The sequence below is a fragment of the Falco naumanni genome, chromosome 1 (assembly GCF_017639655.2).
Source record: "Falco naumanni isolate bFalNau1 chromosome 1, bFalNau1.pat, whole genome shotgun sequence".
NCBI classification, from domain to species: domain Eukaryota; kingdom Metazoa; phylum Chordata; class Aves; order Falconiformes; family Falconidae; genus Falco; species Falco naumanni.
In genome coordinates, this window is record NC_054054.1 from 105,235,047 (window position 1) to 105,254,543 (window position 19,497).

The 19,497-nt window shown below is 42.4% G+C and overlaps 1 protein-coding gene across 6 annotated transcripts in view; it reads left to right on the top strand.

Annotated features, from left to right (window-relative positions):
• The window catches only part of CUX1 (cut like homeobox 1), a 281,274-nt gene that overhangs the window by 185,304 nt on the left and 76,473 nt on the right, over nt 1-19,497 (top strand). For all 6 annotated transcript variants that reach the window (XM_040614108.1, XM_040614070.1, XM_040614078.1 and 3 more), the window contains exons 10-13: nt 3,683-3,787; nt 6,540-6,728; nt 12,572-12,630; nt 18,455-18,503. In XM_040614108.1, coding sequence (XP_040470042.1) covers nt 3,683-3,787; nt 6,540-6,728; nt 12,572-12,630; nt 18,455-18,503 — 402 coding nt within the window. The remainder of the gene's footprint in view (nt 1-3,682; nt 3,788-6,539; nt 6,729-12,571; nt 12,631-18,454; nt 18,504-19,497) is intronic.

The following is a 19,497-nucleotide window of genomic DNA, read 5'->3' on the forward strand; positions in this document are numbered from 1 at the left end:
AAAGAGTTTTAGCACCGACTGATGAAAAGCAACTGTACCATGGCTGTATATATTTTTTAGCCGAAGTGGGATAATTTCACACAAAGAGAAGGTTGCGTGAACTTTCCAGTGTCACCAAGTTGTGCAAGATTGCTAGGTTTTAGCGATTTTCCATACTGGCGTCTGTCTCTGGCTGCACTCTCTTTTCTTATTTCAGGAAAAATTGTTCAATCATTTCTAAGAACAAGATTAGGGAAAAAAATCCAGTTTTCCCCACATTTTACGAGTTGTTCTTGCTGTTTTGATGAGGAGCCTGCTGTGCCCATATTTAAGAGAAGGGGCTTGGCACTTCATGAGGGAGGGTTTGCCTTTTTCTCAGGGTTGTATCTTCTGTTGCTTCAAGTAGGAAAAAAAAAGGGGGAAAAAAAAAAACCAACAAAAAAGCACCAGTTTGGCCAGCCTAGAAGCGTCTTTAAAAAAAAAAAAAAGTTCACACAAACTCAACAGAATCTGGTTTGAATTTGTCGGCTTTGATGTCCGTGCCTGTCCCAAGCACACTGCAGTCGATCGCTGCGCCGGCTGGGTGAACATTAACCAGCCAGGTTTTGCTTCTCCTGGTTGTAATGTAAGGTTCAGTGCCAGTTTGACTGGGAGCACTGGGAGGGGAGGCGCTCCCCCAGGCTGCCCCTGCTGCCCCGGGGAGACGGGCAGCATCGGCGTGAGAGCACGAAGAGCAGGACGTGGAGAGAGGAGGGTTGTGGTGGGGAGAGAGGGAGGAGAAGGACCCGGACGGGGCTGCTGCGAGGACGTTTGGAGGAGCAGCAGCAACAAGGTAAAGGGGAAGGAGGAGATCGGTGGGGGGTAAGACTGATGCTGGAAGTTGGTGTGTACGCATTGAGTCGTGTGAGAGACAAGTTTCCTTTTGGCTGCCTGAAGCTAAAGGCACTGTGAAGCTCCGAGGAGGCAGAAATGGTGCTTCCAGCAGCCAAAACCAATTAGGAAGGGGACAAAGTGACAAGCAGAGAAGGGTAGGAGTCAAGAGAGGCAAAACCCAGAGGGTTTTGCAGGGGAGCGGCACCGCAGCCGCTGGATGGGGTGTTGGGTGCAGGCAGGTGTGAAGCAGGGAGGCTGTGCTTGGTACCACCGTGCTCAGCACCCACCTGGCAAGGTGCTGGGGGCCGGAGGAACCCGGATAGCTCAAACTGGGGGTTGTGCCAGTGCATTCGTTAACGTTTCTGAAGCACTTAGATCCTTCAGGGGTGGAAACCAGAGCGCAGCCCGTGAGGAAGTGATTAATCCCATCTGCAGAGGAGGGTGGGATTACTTCGCAGTAAATAAACCGCAGAGGTCACAGACGGAACAAGGAGGACAAAGCAAAATACGCATTCACCCAGCAATATTCATCCCGAGAGCTGAATGAAGTAGGGGATCTCGTCGGGAAAAAGCAGTAGCATGTTACAATGCGGTTCCAGCCCACCTCCCAAAGCCCAGCACACAGGGGGTGGCCAACCATACCTGCAGCCTTGGGGTTGGCTTTTCAAAACTTTTAAGTGCTCAATTTTCAAACTACCGTTCTTTTAACAGGTTTTTGTGTGTCATTTATAATTTATATTGCAATAGCACCCAAAAGTGCTTTCCAGACGCTGAGCACATCTGTAATTCTGGCTCTAAAAAGCTTCCATTCCGGGGGGGGGGGGGGAAGGGAGAAAAATTGACTGGTATTTCCCAAACAGAATTGCCCAAAGTTTCTGTTAATGTATTTTTAACAATGCGTAGTACGAAATCTTGTCTAATATTATTCACAGGATTACAACAGGTGTTCTGAATTGGCTGGGGAGGCTGTGCAGAAAGGGCAGCTGACAGCTTACTGTATATGCAGATGTAACATCTATTAGAAATATCCTCTGTGGTTTGCTCGCATGCAAGCTGAATAGATTCTCAAAACAATGCTGCTGTGAATGGAAGCCATCAGCAGAATTGCTTAAGGCTGCAAAAGCCATTACTTATACAGCAGTAGATGCAAGTGCCACAGCGCAGTAACTTGTCCCACTTTGCCAGAGTTGTTTAGCAGTTATTAGATCAATACATGTATCTCCATATCTAATAAAGTGCAAGAAAATAATTTATCTCAAGGTGTACTGTTAGCTCAGTTTTTTACCCTAGTATTCATTATCCAGCTCCATAAACAAGGTAAACTTTCTCTTTTGTGTGCCTTTTTTAATGCTGCCGCTGGTTTTTTCGAGCACACAATAGGTTGTGTCCTGTGCTCTGATTATTAGAACCTTGTTACTGTACTTTTTACAATTACATTTTAATTACAGCTGTAGAACCTATGCAGAATCATTTAATATAATGTTGTGAGCAAATAGCGCAGATGATGCGTTTAGTATTTGATTGCTGTTAGTTTACTGATTGATTAAACATGCAGACAGAGTCTCTGCTTTGAGTAGTAAGTCAAAGACCGTGCACACACAGAGGGATATAGGTTTCATATTCACTATTTTAGATGACTTGGGTTTTCAAAAGGACCAGCTGAAAAAGCAGGGAGTCTGGCATCTAGAAATAGAGCAGCTTTGGCAGCTTAAAAATGGCAGTGTGAATTTATTATTCAATAAAGGAAGGGACCCATTGGTATAAAGGGTAAAGGTTGGTCAAGCAGAGTTTTGGCCTTGATTGGCAGCAGCTCATGAGTTTGGAAGAGTTGGTGATGTCTTGCAAGTGGAGATAGAAAATTATTTCAGCTATTTTCTGCTGAAAGTGCAGCATGATTTGCATGGAGTAGCCCAGGTGAAAAGCAGCAATTCCTCAAGGAGGTAAGCTGTGTAGTTTTATAACAATAAAATAAGGTTTTTTTTAAAGAAGAGAGAAGAAAGTCTGGCCAGGGGGAGTATATACTGTAAAACAACCAGGTTTTTTTCCACTTTTCTTAACAGAAGCTTGTACACAGTTATAGAAAGGACTTTGCTGCTATTTATTGCCTGAAATTACTGATCCATCTGTCTCTACCCAGACTCTTGCACGGACAATCTTTCCTGATAATTCTGCCTTTCTCCTTTCTATTATTATTCAATATTTATATTGGAATTTTGTCTGGTAGCCAAGTCCCTGGCTTATCAGATATTGCGTAAATCCTCAGCAGTTGGTAACTGATCTGTGCAAAATTGTCACTTTAGGGTTAAATATTGTTGAATAAATAGACCTACTGAAAGAACAGAATCTAACTATTTGTGTTTTGGGAAATAATTACTCCAGAAAGACAGCCCACGACATTGTATGTGTGTTAGAGAGAATGGTCAGAATATCTTTTAATTCAGCATTTACCCGTGAGAATTATTCCCAGGAGGAACCTTGCAATAAAATCTGCTTGGTCTATGAGAATAGAAAGAAATTGAATAAAAAGACTCCATTTCCACTTGTATTTATTCAGTCTGGGAAATTCAGTGGGCCGCAGCATTAGTATCAGCAGGGGATTCCTTGCTCCTAGCGTTAAATTACTGTCATAATCGCTCAATTATTTCTTCCTTGTACTGTTTAAAATAAAAATCCATCACATTCTATGTTTTTTTTCTAACATTTATTAGGTTGAGTGTTTAGGAAAATCAATTATATTCAGTCAGGCATGAATTGATGAATGTTCTTGTAATAATTGTCAGTTGTTAAACTGAATGTACTTTCTCTTTTCACCCCTTTTCATTTCCTTCAGAGGGCAGAGGTGGCTCAGAGAGAGGCAGAGACCTTAAGGGAGCAGCTCTCGTCAGCTAACAAATCTCTCCAACTTGCTACGCAGATCCAGAAGGCACCTGATGTGGTGAGAGAAAATATTTACTGACTCTTACAGGTTTCTGACATTCCTGCAGTACAGCTCTTTCAATTTATGCTCGCAGCTATAAAAATATCTGTTTGGAGTCATATTTTAACTGAAATGGAATTGTGTTCCTTTGGGATTGCGGTTTGGTTAAACTTCTGAGGGGGTTGGTGGCTGCAGAAGACCACGGGAAGGACAGAGGTCGGTCACTTTGCTACGGGGTGACGGGTACGGTGATCCACAGCTCTCCAGGGCTGCTGGTCCAGGTGGATAGCAGAACTCTCAGCAATTATCTCACGTTGGTAAGAGCATCAGCAGAGGGAAAATAAAGGCAGCAATGTGGTGTAACGAAGAGTGCCTTGGTGGGCCATCAGCATGTGCTTGCCTGGAGGGCACAGCAGAGGTGTGGAGCTTCAGACCAACGGACCAGCTTTGCCCAGCGTTGGCTGCGTTACGGGACCTGCTGCCTGCCCGTGCCTGGGTCTTGTTATTCTTAGTGTATGGGCTGTCAGAGGAACTAGAAATAAATTCGGTATCATTCCAGTTCTGACCGAATATATCTCAACTGAGAATGACACCTATAAAGCCACTAAAAGAAGCCTAGAAAATGCAGAAAACATCCTGCACTCCTAAATGTTTTGCTGCTTGTTGCCTTCTCTGCGTGTTTCTAAATAAAGCAAGTGCTGCTGTTTGGGGAGGTTGGTAGCGCTGGCTTTGCTGATCGGACCTTGCGGGCACAGAGTGCTATTACAGGACTCCAGCTGGTCCTGGGTTAACAGGTATCACAGATGAGCAGACAGATTATTTTGATTTTTGTTTGCCAAAGGAGAAATAGGAGTATTTAAATGTAAATATGCAATTAAGTGAAATTTAGTCTACTTCTAAGCAGCAGATTTAACAAATAAAAGAAATCATGCTGCTTATATTGCTTTTTTTCTTGCAAGCCATATACATGCTTGACACCGATATCGGAGAAACACATGGTTGCCTTTAAAATACATTTGCAGAGAATGAGTAACAAACTGTAAGTCCTCCAGATCTGTTCAGTCATCTATTAATACAACCCAGTATTTTCTCAGAGAAGTCAAAAGATAGACAAGCAGGCTGCAAAAGAAAAAAAAAAACCAAAACAAAACACAAAAACCCAGAAAAATAAAAAGCCTGACTATCACTTGTAACTCTGAATTACCGGCCTCTTCATATCTCGTGTCCTAGTCTTATCATTATTTTAACATTACGTCTTTCTTGTATTTAATAGTACTTCTGCACTTCATTTATATTTAATATGACAACTACTGCAGGATGAAAATGATCATTATCTATCTTATTTCAGACTCTACGTTCTAGTCTCAATAGGCACAAGCAGCAGATGATTATACAACTTGTGATGTTTCATGCAAGCAAATTAGAGGCTTTTTCAAGTTAAAAGTATAATTCAGTGTAATGGGAGACGGTTGTTAACTGCTGTTCGTACATGTAGCTTTCCGTGAGGTACAATAGTATGTAGTCACTGAGAACCAAGTTAAGTGTTTACAAGATATGGGAAAGGTATTTTGTTGTGCCTGTGTTTTCCAGAAAGCAAGGTAAGGAGTATATTTCAATCTGCTGCAATGTCATCTTTAATTGTAAGGAAAGTGCCTGGGTGACAGCATCAGTGGGTTGAATTTTCAGCTTTTTCGCCATAGGATCTTTGGTTTATAATGCTTACGATCATTGTCTCGCTCTTGGTAAATGGATTCTTTCCTACTTCACTGGTGTTTTCTGAGGAGCAGCCGTTAACCTCCGTAAGACGCGTTGCAGGCTTTTTAATGGAACGTGCCTTCATTGTCGGGCTGCCTCGTGCTCCCAGATCTGTACAAGGATTTCCTGATGGTCTTTGTGGAAGAGAGGTTCAGACCCCTCCAATGCATTATAGCTATTGATCTCTCAACACGAAAGGAGACAAAAGGGATGGTACAATTAGTCTGTGTTATCTTTTCTGAATAGATCTACCTTCTTCTAAACATCCTCTGTCCTCTCTTTATTTCTGGTCCTGCTGGGAAGTCAGTCTAGTGAGGAACTTTCAGACTTCAAGATGGATTTTGCAGCCATGAGAAACGGGAGGAAGAAAGATCCTGATTTTGGAAAGGGAATTTCTGAAAGTGGAGACCAAAGGGAGAATGGCCTTGTTTTACAGCTGTCACATCTGCCTTCATCCCCGTGGAGGAGAGGCTTTAGTTGTTAGCAATAATTTTAACAGCGTACAATTTTCATGCAAGGAGCAAGTTCACTGGAAGTAGCAGTTTGGGGCCATTTTTGACAATTTTGCCTGAAACATGCAGTGTGCATGCAAAGAGCCAAAGGCACATGACTCTGCTGTTCCTGATTAAGAAATTCTGCTCCATTACTTCAGAATATTTTATCTGATTAGTATTTTGTGAGCACAGATTTTCATAGTTGTCAAAGCATTTGGACTATTAATAATAAATAGATCTAAATAGAATCCTTTGACTTTCATGGTTGCATCTTTCCAGTGCACTTAGGAAATAAGGAAATTTATTTTCTCCATTATCACTGTTTTACCAAAGAGCTGTCCTGGGGAGTGGGAAGGTTCATCTTCCAGATTCACCCAGTCAGTGATGGGAGTCCCTGATTTAGAAATTGTTTCTGTCTCTCATGCCACCCGGTGCTGGGTTGGTCCTTACCTAACTGTCCCAAATTCAACCTTGTGGCCTTTTCTTTCTTTCTGTGGTCTTAAGACTTTTTTTCCCATTAGGAGCAGGCCATCGAGGTGCTAACACGCTCCAGCTTGGAAGTAGAACTGGCTGCGAAGGAGCGAGAAATCGCCCAGCTCGTAGAAGATGTCCAGAGACTCCAGGGCAGCCTCACCAAGCTGCGGGAGAACTCCAGCAGCCAGATCTCACAGCTGGAGCAGCAGCTGACCGCCAAGAACAGCACACTGAAGGTAGGGCTCTGCTCCCTGCACAGCACCTTTTGTACCTCTCACTGAGTACCCATACTGGGTTTTACTGACCTGACTTTTCTGTCGTTCTGAGAGGCACCGTAAAAGCCGCTGATTTCTCCGGGATGCCGGTGAATTCTAGTTACTGTGACATTTTATTCTAAGTGATCACAGTTTTGCTGAAATTGAATTCGCCTAGTTCTCATTGTTTTGAATTTTGTATTATTTTGGGGGGGGCAAAACTTGGCTACCTTTAGAATTACAACCCACAAACCCCAGCATATATTTACCATGGATATGTAGTGAAGTAGCTGAACTGAAAAGGCACAGAAAATCCTTATTAGGTTTCAAAACTTTAAATTCCCATTGCAGTGATTGGTACTGAAGATTTGCCAGGAATGTTTATGGCTTGTCTTTGAATTTACCTGCTACCCCCTCCAGTTCTCTCCACTGGAAAAGGGAAGTGTATCATTTAGGACATAAAGACATGTAAAATCAAGACACGGAGAGAAGGCTTTTTAGTCTTAATAACTTATCTTTTTTAACTGTGTATTTGCTGCCCAGTAATTCCCATTTATAATTAGCGGTCCAGTCCTACACTCATTTGCATACCACTAGCCCTGCACTAAAACCAGAAGAAACATCTAACAATTTTGTGAGTGACCCTTTTACCTTCTGCTTCAGCAGCTTCACTTTCTTTGTGCGCTAGCCCACACAGTTTTGATCTATCAGTAAGCATGAGAAATGTGTCCTGACATGTGTTATGAATCAGTTTCCTGTAACTCCTGTCTCTTCCATTGTTCTACCATCTATGAGCTTCAAAGTGTAAACAAGATAAATTTATCTATTCCATGAAAGACTTCATAGTCTTGCAGGTTTTATAGTCTGAGAGTTTTTTGAAATCGGGAGGCTGATAGTACCCACTTAGCTCTGACTGGCGTGGGTAGCTTTCCGCTATCGGAATGATTTAATGTTCAATTGAAACTCTTACAAATTGTTCTAATTCTGACATTTTTTAACAGTTACTAGTTTTGCTCTGGTGTAGCGTAATTTATGTGGAGAAATGTCTGTTAGGGATGAAAGCCGAAGTGTTGCAGTCAGTATGCTTTCTGCATGTTTTAAGACAGCCTTGCAGAATTTTTATGAAAATTCAGTAGAGCAAAGGAAACCTATTAGGTTCTTACATTGAGAGTAGCGGTCTCTGCCCATCTGTCACCATGTGGGCACCACTCATTAATGAGCGAGGAGGGGGCTGGCCTGGTTTTGAGGGACACATTTTGCTGGCTACACCCGTGTTACGGGTCTTTTCTTATTTTTTCATAAAGCCTGATAGAAAATATCTTGAGTCCTTGCACTTGACAGATTTTCTTGTTCCTGGTGAGGTCAGTATTAGTTTAGCCATTAACTTCAAAGGGAATAGGATCATAGAAATGACAGAGCAAGTCTTTGATTTTCATTTCAGTAATCTCCTTCCATTTTCTCATAGGCTTGCCTGGCTAATACTCTGTATTTAGGTTCCTGTTGATAGTGTCTGATGCAGTGACTATTGATAAAGTTTTAGTCATTTCAACCCTCCTTAACCTTATTTGTTGCAGTATAAAAATATTGCAAAATACATACTTTTAAGCTAAAGTGCTGGGAAAACCTGTGTCTGAGATCCATTGTACAAAGAACGAAATCTCAGTGGCAATGTGTTGATCTCATGTTTGATTATAGAGGAATTACTTCTGAAATAACTGAGATTGTAATGGTTGCCTCCACAAAAAATGAATCACGGTTTCACAAATGAAAGCAATGTTCTCAGACCATATCTTGGGGGAATTCTTTAATACTCTATGACTTAATGAAACAATACAGAAATACTTTCAAAATTATTGCTTCTTTATCTTCATCTGATCTAATAATCAAAACATATCCTCTAGTAACAAGACTTTTCTAACCATAATTATATTAACCCTTTGTTGCTGGGAGTTAGAGCTTCCCTGCTACCCAGTTAAAATGTAAAAGTGCCGGTTAGTAAAGAGATACATCAAATAACCTGGGTTAATTAAATATGGGCTTTTTAGTTTATCACTCTGAACTGAACTATGGCATTAGTCTAATGGGGTTTTTAAAATGTTTTAAGCCCCTTAATACAGCCCATGCTATTTACCTAAGACACTTTATTTAATAATACGGTAATGATTGGTTGGCTTTTTTAAATAACATAAGAGGGGACCCAATCTGTGCATGGTCTGACATGGGTTCATTCATACAACCAATGCAAGACGATTCCTTAATGTGGAATATTTGCAAATTTAGTGTGCAGAAATGCCACCAAGCTGTTCCTTCTGTCCTCTGGCTCCCTGCATTTTTTTGTGTTGGAGGACATTAGAATATATTTTGTTTGAATTAACCAGGTTGATATTTAGTGCAAGATATTAGTTCCTCCAGATTGTCTCACAGCTTGAACCTTTGTTATACCATGTTCTGTGCATTTTACAGGGTTCTTTGAGACAATTACCATACTAATACATTTTAAAACAGTCGTTGACTGGGAAGATGCCAAGTGCCTAAATGGTCTGCTTATATACAGGCATTGTGTTCTCAGTTGTTAGTTTATATTGTTTAGTAAAGTATACGTTGAGGTGCTGATTTTCCATGGCAACAATCTCTATATTAGGTACTTGGGAATGATGGATGTATGTGGGTTTTATACAATTCAAAGTAAAATATTGCTGGTTGCCATACTGCTATAACAGCATACAAGTACCTGAGAGTCTAAAACAGCTTTATTCTTTCAACAGCTTTGTTTTTCTTTTTTCTAACTCCTGTTTTGTACCTAAAATCTCCAGAAATACTTTCAGCATATAGCATATCCATGTACAGAATTACATTTAATATAATTACATTAAAATGAGAATCATTAGCTTAGTATTTTATTAGTATTATTTATATCAGTATTTTATATCTGTTTCTACAAAAGGCTTTTTTCTTTGCATATCCTTGCATAAGTATTTAACATACTAATCCAGGATATTGTTTGTTTTAAATTTATTCCAGAGCCTTTTATATGAGGACTAGCGTAAATAGCCAGCTATCCTAGAGCTCATCTGCTCTAGATCCCAAAATGTTACAAGTCACAGAGTGAAGGAAGGGGAGAACTGTAGTGTATCTTTGCTTTAAGCTGCAGAGCAGCAAAAAGCAGCTAGAAGCAGGCAGCAGAGCGACGTGGTCAGGAAGAGCTGAAAGATGCAGCGTAGGGTTTGGCAGGATGCTCACATTGCCTGCATCAAGTTTGAAACCTGTCGGTCATGATGCTGAGTCTCCTGCCCTGTACCCAGGGCTCTCTGGCTAACTGGTTTCATTTAAAGATCCCTCCCCAGTCTTACTGAACCCGATCTGGTGTATTAAAAAGTCTAGCTGGGTTCCTTGTTAAAGTAACTCTGTTTTGCTCAGCGTGGAGCTGTAGCTTGAACAGCTGTTTGAACTTCAATGGTTGGACTTGATGGTCTCAAAAGTCTTTTCCAACCTAAATGAGTCCATTTAGGCTTGCAGCACGTTGTGGCTGGCCCTCCTGGAGACTTAGAGAACCGAAGTGACACCTTGGACCCTGGGATTGTGTACTACATTTGCATGAGATTTCAACAGATGTTGGAGATCTCCAAAACTTCAAACATCTTTGATATTTGTAGGATTTCCCTGGTCACATCAACCGGGATTTTCCTAGTTCCGTCAGTATCGGGGGTTTTAGCAGGGCCACAACACCTGTAGCGCTGTGTCTGCTATATAAAGCAAAGTCGGTACTCCCCATAGTCCCAGTTAGTAACTGGAATTTGGTAAGGCAGGACATGTCAGAAGAAATGACTAAACTTGCCCTGGTGAAAAAAAAAAAAATGTTTTAGCTGGAATAGGCGTGTGGGTAATTTTCTTTTTAACACAACCCAAATGACTGCATGTGTTACTGTTGGGTAAGGATGCTGGGACACAAGACCTTTAAAGAGGCTGCTCATTTCGTCAATGTCCCGTAGAGTGCAAATTCCACGCTTAAGAACAATTCCTGCTTTCCTGCAACAATCGCTTTTGGTGGTCCATTAAGAGTTGCTTGTCGAGCAGCTGCCAGAGCAGGGCCCACCTATTACCGCCGGGAGATGCCTCTTGTCAGCAGTGGCTAAGAACTGTGGGTTGTGCTATCAAAAAGCAGGAACAGGAATTTGAGGGCTGTATATTGATAACGTGGATGTCCACTATGCCACTGCTTTTTCATATACGTACTAATGGCAAGGCAGAAGCGTCAGCAGTGCGTAAGCTGGAAGGGACATCATAGCAAGTCCTTTAAAAGATGGTAAAATAGCCTGAAGTCCAACAGAGCCCCATCATGCTGCTGTCATCATCTGAAGACGCCTCGTGTGAATTGCTGAGGTGGCAAGGATGATGGGCTCGCCAGTTCGTGGGTGCTGTATGACACGGTGGTTGGGTTTGCGGCTTATACCCATTGGATAGCTTTGAGCTGAGCGATACCTACACACTGGCTGACTTTCCCCACTTCGTCATTCCCACTTCGAATTATTTGTCTGTCCCAGCCCTGCCATTCATATACCCATCCCTGTGCTGGTGCAGAACTTTATGGGGCTGCATTTTAAACGGATTTGCTAAAATTATACAGGTTCACAGTAGCTTTTCCCTGCCTTCCTCCTGCATTCAACGAGAAGCCCAGGACTAGGTGTAGGATCTTCTTGAATTCACTTCTCCACTGAAGACAGCCTCTCCTGGACATAAAGCCCTATTTTTCTTTTTCATGTCATATATTCCTTTCGTTCTCAAAGTACGTGCTCTGTCTTTGAGGCTGGTCTGTCCTTGTGTTATTTCCGTTTCCTGTGACCTTTGGGATTCTGTGCCAATTTTAATACCAAAAATTAAGTGAAGCAGAGCTACCCTGAACTTATCCATGGAAGTTGCAAGCCAGTAAGGTCTGTTCTTTCTTTGCTTAGGTCAGGTGCACCTGTACTAAGCAAAGAAACGATTAGTGGGAAATTAATGTGGCTTCTGCAAGCAACGTAACGGCATCAATTATGTATCACTATGTTTTAGGCCTCCTGAAGCATTTATCCTGTAGTGATGAGCACAGTTGTTGGGAGCTGGGTAAGGTCCAAATGTGTGGCATTGCGTTATGGATTGTGTTAGGAGGTTTGTTTCAACGTTTGTGGCATCTTTACACCGAAGAGAAGCCATTGAGACTGCCCCAGGTCAGGTAGACCTGAGCAAAAAGACCTGCTGGGTTGGTCTCAATGCTTCGTCTCCGGTGTGTAATCATATTAGTTATTGCAATAAGTAACGCTTGTAAAACAACTTGGTGCAGCTGTCTTGTTTGGGCATGAGGCATTGTACAAGTCTTACAAGCCTAAGGCATTCCAGTCAACAACAGCTTCTTCAGTCTTTTTTTTTTTTTTTTTTTTCCCCCCTGTAGATAAGGTTATCGAGAACTGTCGTATTACGAATACAGTATGTGCCAAAGCATCCTGCTTGTTTACTCAGTTTAGCAGTTTCGTAAAAATTTCAGCTGCCCTATTTTTAATACCTTCTTCCCCAATCTCTTTATTGAACACATGACAGTGACATTGCAAACAGCCAAATTGGGACCTACTGAGTTCTGTAATGCTTGGCACTCTGTAAACAAAGGAAGGAGGTATAATTGTGTTTATGTTGAATTGGTTATAGTTTGTTTTCTAATATATGTAAATTAGGTATGAGTCATTAACCCTCACTTGTGCGCTGCTGTATATATGGAATAATTTAAAGATGATTTTGAAAAGATGATGCAGAAAAAAAATATCTAAATAATTAAATCGATGTTCTTTCTTTTAAAGCAACTGGAAGAAAAGCTGAAAGGACAGGCTGATTATGAAGAGGTTAAGAAAGAATTAAAGTAAGTGTTAAATGCTTACATAATTTTTTCACCAACTCTAGTTTAACAGTGCTTGTTACATGAAGCCACAAATCTGTGTTCTTGGAACAATAAAGAATTCAGTCAAAACCACAAAGACGGGGAAATCGGGAATATTGGCAGAAATTGCATCCAGAGCCAGTGCAACTGCTGTATCTGAGAGCACTCCTTTTTGTTGTTGCAGCAGAGTATTGGGATAGCAAATAATAGAAGTGTCCATGAAGAAAAGGTGCTAAAACTATTATCCACCAAGGGTAAAAGTTTGAAAATCTGTAGTATTTCAGGTGGACCACTCTTTAAAAATCCCCAGCCAACAGCTGAATGTAATGTGGACCAGGAATTTAATGCAGGGCCTTTGGCCATAGTATCTTTTCTATGCTTTTGCCAGCCAGTGTTCAGCACTTACCATTTTAATGTTGTGCTTGTTTCACTGTATATTTTTTGCTAATATATTGTGGTTTTAAACTAAAGCCACAAACAGCCTCTTCCTATTTCAAGCTTTTTTTTAGAGAGACTTAAAAGAGCCTCATTTTAAACTATAACAAGATAAGCTGTCAGGTTCAGAAGAGAACTTTTTTGACTGGAAATATGTTTAGTGTCAAGGTTGAAATAACTGCAAGAACCTCCATCTCTTCTTTCATCATTGTGGCATTTTTGTGTGTATTTTAAGAAGACTGAAAAAATGTTACCTTGTTTAATGAGGTATTTCAGATGAGGCTGGTCGTCATGTGCTTTTGTTTACACATCCCTGGAGAATATGGAAAGCAGGTTTGGTTTTGCAAGCCCAATGAGTGCCCAGCCCCTGGTGCTAATTCTGTTGAAGCCACGCTGGCTGCAGTTCTGGTTCACTGCCAGCCGCAGCACACCCTGATGTAGGTCTGTAGTTTCAGTCAAATTAAATGAATTGACCATTTTGTTGGTCATTACACCTGAATATTAACTGGCCTGAAAAAAAGTCATATTTTTAGCGATACAGGTAAATACACCCATGTTCTCTCCCAAGATAAGGAAACTAAGCTTCAGATTTCAGCTGGGTTTGTGCCCGCATGTAACATATTGAATGGTAATTAGGCCACAACCTTCTAATGAATGTGCCAAAACAGCAAATGAGTTTTAAATCCTACCTGGTTTAATGCCTTTACTTTAGATATAAACTCATTTAGGACCCTGTGTTCCTGGCAGTAATGCCTTTTTTTTTTTTTTTTTTTTTTTTGGTGTCTTTTTTTTCTTTTTTACAACACTGACTTATGTGAGGGCAGGGATGAGAAGGCAGATAAGTGGTCCAGAAGCCATGACACGGGAGTGTTCATACAGTGTTTTGCCTATTCTTGTTATTTCAAGGTGAGCCTGCAGTGAAATAGATGGGAGAACCTCCTGGAAGCGGCCCTTGTTTGGTGCCCATAAATTAGGGGGGAAAAAAGTACGTTCTCCTGCTGTTACAGGTTTTATATCCCCTCATTTGTGGGTAGCATGTTTTTATCTGGGCGGGCTCACTTTGGAGGGACAGCCAGCTGGCTTGTAGGTGGCCTGGGGTCCATACACCATCCTGCTGGATGCAGAATGGTTAAGACCCTCAGTGAGAGCACGGAAGATGTTTGCAATGCTACATCATCACAGCAGCTCGTTCACGCCACCCTCCCTGCTCCCATCTGGTCCCAAAATCTAAATGTACGTCACCTGAGAGTGACAGTACATCTGATATCCCTCAGATATCCTGCTATGCCTGCCTTTGTGCCCTGAAACACTGACAAAAGTGAGCTGCTCAGAAGGTGCAGACACACCAAGAAAAAAGGTATCTTGTCAGTAAGGAAGAAAGAGAATAAACTTCTCAGTTGTTTTGGCACCGATGTGCTTTCCTTAACCCTCCCAAGGATGTTAGAGGCATTCTAGGCTGAAGGATCTCGTATGAGCCAACTTCTAGCCTTGGAGGAACTTATCTACGTCCGCGTCAAGATCTGGGGTAGGAAGATTTTGGCTTTCGTGCCAAATGGCTTTTAAGCCTATCTTTGAGATCTGAGAGCTGTGTGTGTCCTTTCAGTTCCTTCTCGAGTAATACGATGGTGCCAACCCTCCTGCCTTTGAAGTCAGGATCTTACCAACAGAAAGTCGAGCTGTCCCAATGCACACTTGGCTTTAGAGTAAGATCTTTCAAGTCATCGCAAGATGTACAGCTTCAAGTCACAGGATCACTCCTTTAAAAATCAGACAAGGGATCCTGAGCAACAGATTGAGTCAAGATCTCATGGGCAAAGATATTCCTAGAATCCAAAGGGGAAACATTCTGCTTCTTCATATTCCTGAGGAAAATGTCTCTTGTGACACATTTGGAGAGTAATTTTTGACAACGTTTAACTTTTACATTACTTGAAAAAAATGAATCTGCTGTAGTGAATATTCCTCCAAGGGCAATTTGAGATACCATCAACCTGGTTTTTAGTATATTTTGGGTTCTAAGCGTTAGGAAATTACCTGTGAAATTGCTAGAAGGCTATTTCAGGTAGCAAAGTAGGCGGAGGTCCTTTGAGCAGGCGGAGGTCAGTAAGTTTCCAGCTGAAGTCTGGATACGCGGCCTGCTCCAGGCTCGCTGGGACATGCAGCCGCTGCAGGGTCTGGGTTCCTTGCTGAAGGTCCCAGTTAGCTGCGGGTGCTGGGAACCATGATGCTTTGGTGGAGCAGCCTGTGCAAGTGGAGGGTGCAACAGGATCGGGGCTTTAAAGCCAGACTTTGAGTGCCTAGAACCTATACACGCTATATGTTTTAAGTTGATGTGGTGGTTTGGCCCTGGCTGGAGGCCGGGTGCCCACCCAAGCCGCTCTGTCGGTCTCCTCCTCAACCAGGCAGGGGAGAGAAAATACAATGAAAGGCCTGTGGGTCGAGATAAGGATGGGGAAATTGCTCAGCAATTACCCTCACAGGCAAAACAGACTTGACTTGGGGAAATTAGTTTAATTTATTACGATTCAAATCAGAAAAAAATCTTCTCCCCACCCCGGGCTTAACTTAATTCCCCATTTCTCTACCTGCTCCCCACCAGTGGCGCAGGGGGACGGTGCCGGGGGTTACGGTCAGTTCATTGCATGTTGTCTCTGCTGCTCCTTCCTCCTCACACTCTTCCCCTGCTCTGCTGTGGGGTCCCTCCCGTGGGCATCAGTCCTCCAGGAATTGCTCCAGCGTGGTCCCACGGGCACAGCAGACCCCCCCCCCACGGGCCGTGGGCCCTGCCAGGAGCTGCCCCAGCGCGGGCTGCCCGTGGGTCACGGCTCCTTCAGGCACCCCCTGCCCCGGCGTGGGGTCCTGCCTGGGCTGCGGGGGGGGTGGGGATCTGCTCCCCCGTGGGCTCCGTGGGCCGGGGGCACAGCCTGCCTGGCCGGGGGCTGCCCACGGGCTGGGGGGAATGTCTGCTCCGGGGTCTGGAGCCCCCCGCCCCCCCTGCCCTGGCCTGGGGGCTGCAGGGCTGTGCTCTCACATAGTCTCACTCCTCTCTCCCGCTGGCACAGATTTTTTTTTCCCTGTCTTGATATGCTGTCCCCGAGGCGCTGCCACCATCACTGCTGGGCTCAGCCTTGACCAGCTGTGTGTCCATCCAGGAGCCAGCTGGCATGGGCTCCACTGGGCATAGGGGCAGCTTCTGGCATCTTCTCACATAAGCCACCCCTGTAGCCCCCTACTACCAAAACCATGCTGTGCAAACCCACTACAGCTTACTTCACGCTTCCAACTGGTTTCAGTCTGTTTCTGTAGGCAGCATGGTAGTGGTCTGAGTACATCACGTCTGCTCCTTCAAGAGCAGACAGGTTCTTTTGGTTTACTCTCACCCAGAAGGAACACGGTAGGTATGCTCCAGGACTGCTCTGCGTGGCAAACTGGAGTGCGGTAAGTGGGGATTACTGGGAGAGCTGCATTGCAAGTGTACTGATGACCTGAACTGAGATGGGAGAAGCACCTGGGAAGTTTGCCACAGGATAATTTGCTGTTACAAATTGTTTTTTTTTTTTTAAATTGAGATGGGTCTCCTTCTTCGGTGATCATGAGGACACATGTTGCTACTTGCTGGCCTTTCAGAGGCCGTATCCTGCAGAATCCATGGGAGGATGGAAACAGTTGCCTACCAGAGACTGGGGGTTTCCTAGATGAGTCTCTGTGTATTTATCTCCCCCAGCACCTTGGGGGTCTGGCAGATAGAGCTGTGCCTCTGAAGAGGTGTCCCAAGGAATGCTTGGTTTCAGCAGTGGTTAGCCACCTGAGTAAACATGCCTGTGATGTCAATATAATGTCAGGATCTCTTGAGAAATGGAGCCGTTAATGCACAACTTCTCTCCTTGACTGGCATGACTCCGATAATAGCAGAAAAGAGGCACTTAAACACTTGGGTGAGCTGGTGTGCCCACGTAAAGCAGAGTCTTAACAGCGTTACTTTATGTACTTGTGTATTGGGTGATGGCTCTACCCTGCAGCCATTTCTGCTGGCTAAACATATCATCCAGTGATGCTGGATGATGAAACTGGTGGCCAGAAGTTTGTGATTTTATGAATTGTATTTGTAGAAGTGCCTGCCAGAATTAAGACTGCGTGCGGCGAGTATGCGCAGATGCGAAATACGTGAGGTTTCTGTCACAGAATGACTTCCCTTCCTGGGATTTGCTATGACTTTGAGTGATCCTGAATGACTCACTGAGACCGCTGATTTCCAGAATGTCACTTAATGGACATCTGATTCTGGATTAATGCATGGGCAGATTTACAGAGGAGCTGGACGCCGCATGGTCTGCGGCAGTTAATGAGTGCTGGGTGCCTGGCTGACTCCCGGTGACATCCAGAACCAGTCCCTACGTCTTAGCACTGGCCTTCTGCCTTTTTTGACTCAGTTTCCACATTTAATACATGATTAAACATTTTCTCCCTGCCTCTCAAAGTTCCTGGTGCTTTATACATGAAGAACGCTGTATAAACACTATCTATATCTGTTTATGTATTTTTCTTCAACAAATGAATGTCGTCTTTATACAACGAAAAGCTGAAATAATTTATCGCTTCAGTCTGAGGAAGTTAACGTCCTGCCTGCAGCAGGTCTGTTTAAAAAAATTTATAAGACAAAGCACAGTAATAAGTTTCTATTCCTGTAAGACTCTCCATTTGCCAGACGATACAACTCTAACTGGAAGACTTTGAAGGGAGACGTCCTTTGACCACTCAGTATTTATATAAAATATTGACAATGAGACTATCAGATTCTTCTCTTAATGTACTTATAAATATTTGGATCTTTCATATTTCTTAAGAAATATTGTGCCATTTTGTCTTCCCTTTGCCACAGAACTCGGAGGTTATTAAAATGAAAAACTGCCTTTTAGCCTGTAGTGTCTTGGTCGGGAAGATTATTTGTGCATATTTTCCTTGCTGTGTGAGCTGGTGTATATTATACAAAGTAGTGTAACTGTGCTGGTGATTCCCTTGTTTTTTGTTGCTTTGCTACAACTTTTTCATTCCCTTCAAGCTTCACAGATAAATTTATATTGCTTCTGACAGCTTAAAATGTTATATCCTTATTAACCTTTAAATTTACGCTTTAAAATGGCCTGGTGGGATTGCATATGGAATGATTTAGATGACGCTTGAGAAAATTTTCTTATCCAGTAACTAGTTTGAATAGTTATTTTGTATTCATTACGAGACTGTGTTACTGCAAGGAAAGTTGTTATCACTCGTAGTGTTGCTGGAGAGTAGGAAATGATAATGTTAATGCTCATTAGTGGAGTCGTTATGAAAAGAAGAAATAGAAAATAATTGTTTTTTCTACCTTCCGCAGTATATTGAAATCCATGGAGTTTGCACCATCTGAAAGCTCTGGTGCGCAGGTACTGAACCTACTTTTGTTTTCTTACTTCGGCAGTTCAGTTAATTAACAAAGATTTTGTCTTGCAATTCACTGGTGTTGGCTTGGACAGTTTCCTGTTGGTGATGAGACATAGGAGTTGATCATTGTTTTCCTGATGTTTCTTTATGTAAAAAGCTGAACGGAACATTTTTTGCCTGTTGATTTCTTTTAAGTGGTCAAGGACAAAGACTGACGTTTTCAGCTGTGCTGGAGTGAGTGGATAACCGTAATGTTCTGCAGTTGAGTCTTGTAAAGATGCTGGAGTTGGTGTGCAGCTATGCTGATATTTGCATGTTTCTTGTACTGACAGTATGCTGAGCCCCACAACTTTAACATTTTTAAGTCTTCGTTAGCCTTGAAAATAATGTTCGTGAAAGAAAACAAACCTTTGAGTACTGAGAAAGCAGGACAAAGCTCTGCTCATCCAGCAAATTAATCTTACTTAAGTTTAAAGGTTATGAATTAAATTCCTGCTTCTGAAATCTGAACAGAATATTAATATACTGGGATTAATTTTCAATATATTTTTTAATGATCAAGGGTTAGGTATTTAGTGGAAGGTAAATTGCAGGTTTCTGTGACTGATTTTATTTTTGAACAAACTGTTTATGCTGAAACACAGCATTTCAAGGAAATGCTTAACTTGGGTCAGTTGACCTAAAAGAAATAATATAATCTTAACTCCTATTGTAATCAGATTAAAAGAAGTCTACAGCTTTTAAATTGAAAGAGTGCCAGTACCGTTTCAAAATAAGTAGGATTAAGAAAATGTTCTGTTACTTATTTCGAAATAATGCAGAATTGATGAATGATTTACAATGAAAATTAAACAGTGAATCTCTTCTATGGCTCACGGAGGAGCACTGAGTGATTCCTGCAAATACATGCACGGTGAATTCCCTAGCTGTGTGCATAACGGAGATGAGCGCTTGTTTTCTTCTTCTGAAATCCTTTTGAGTGCCTGAGTGAAACTC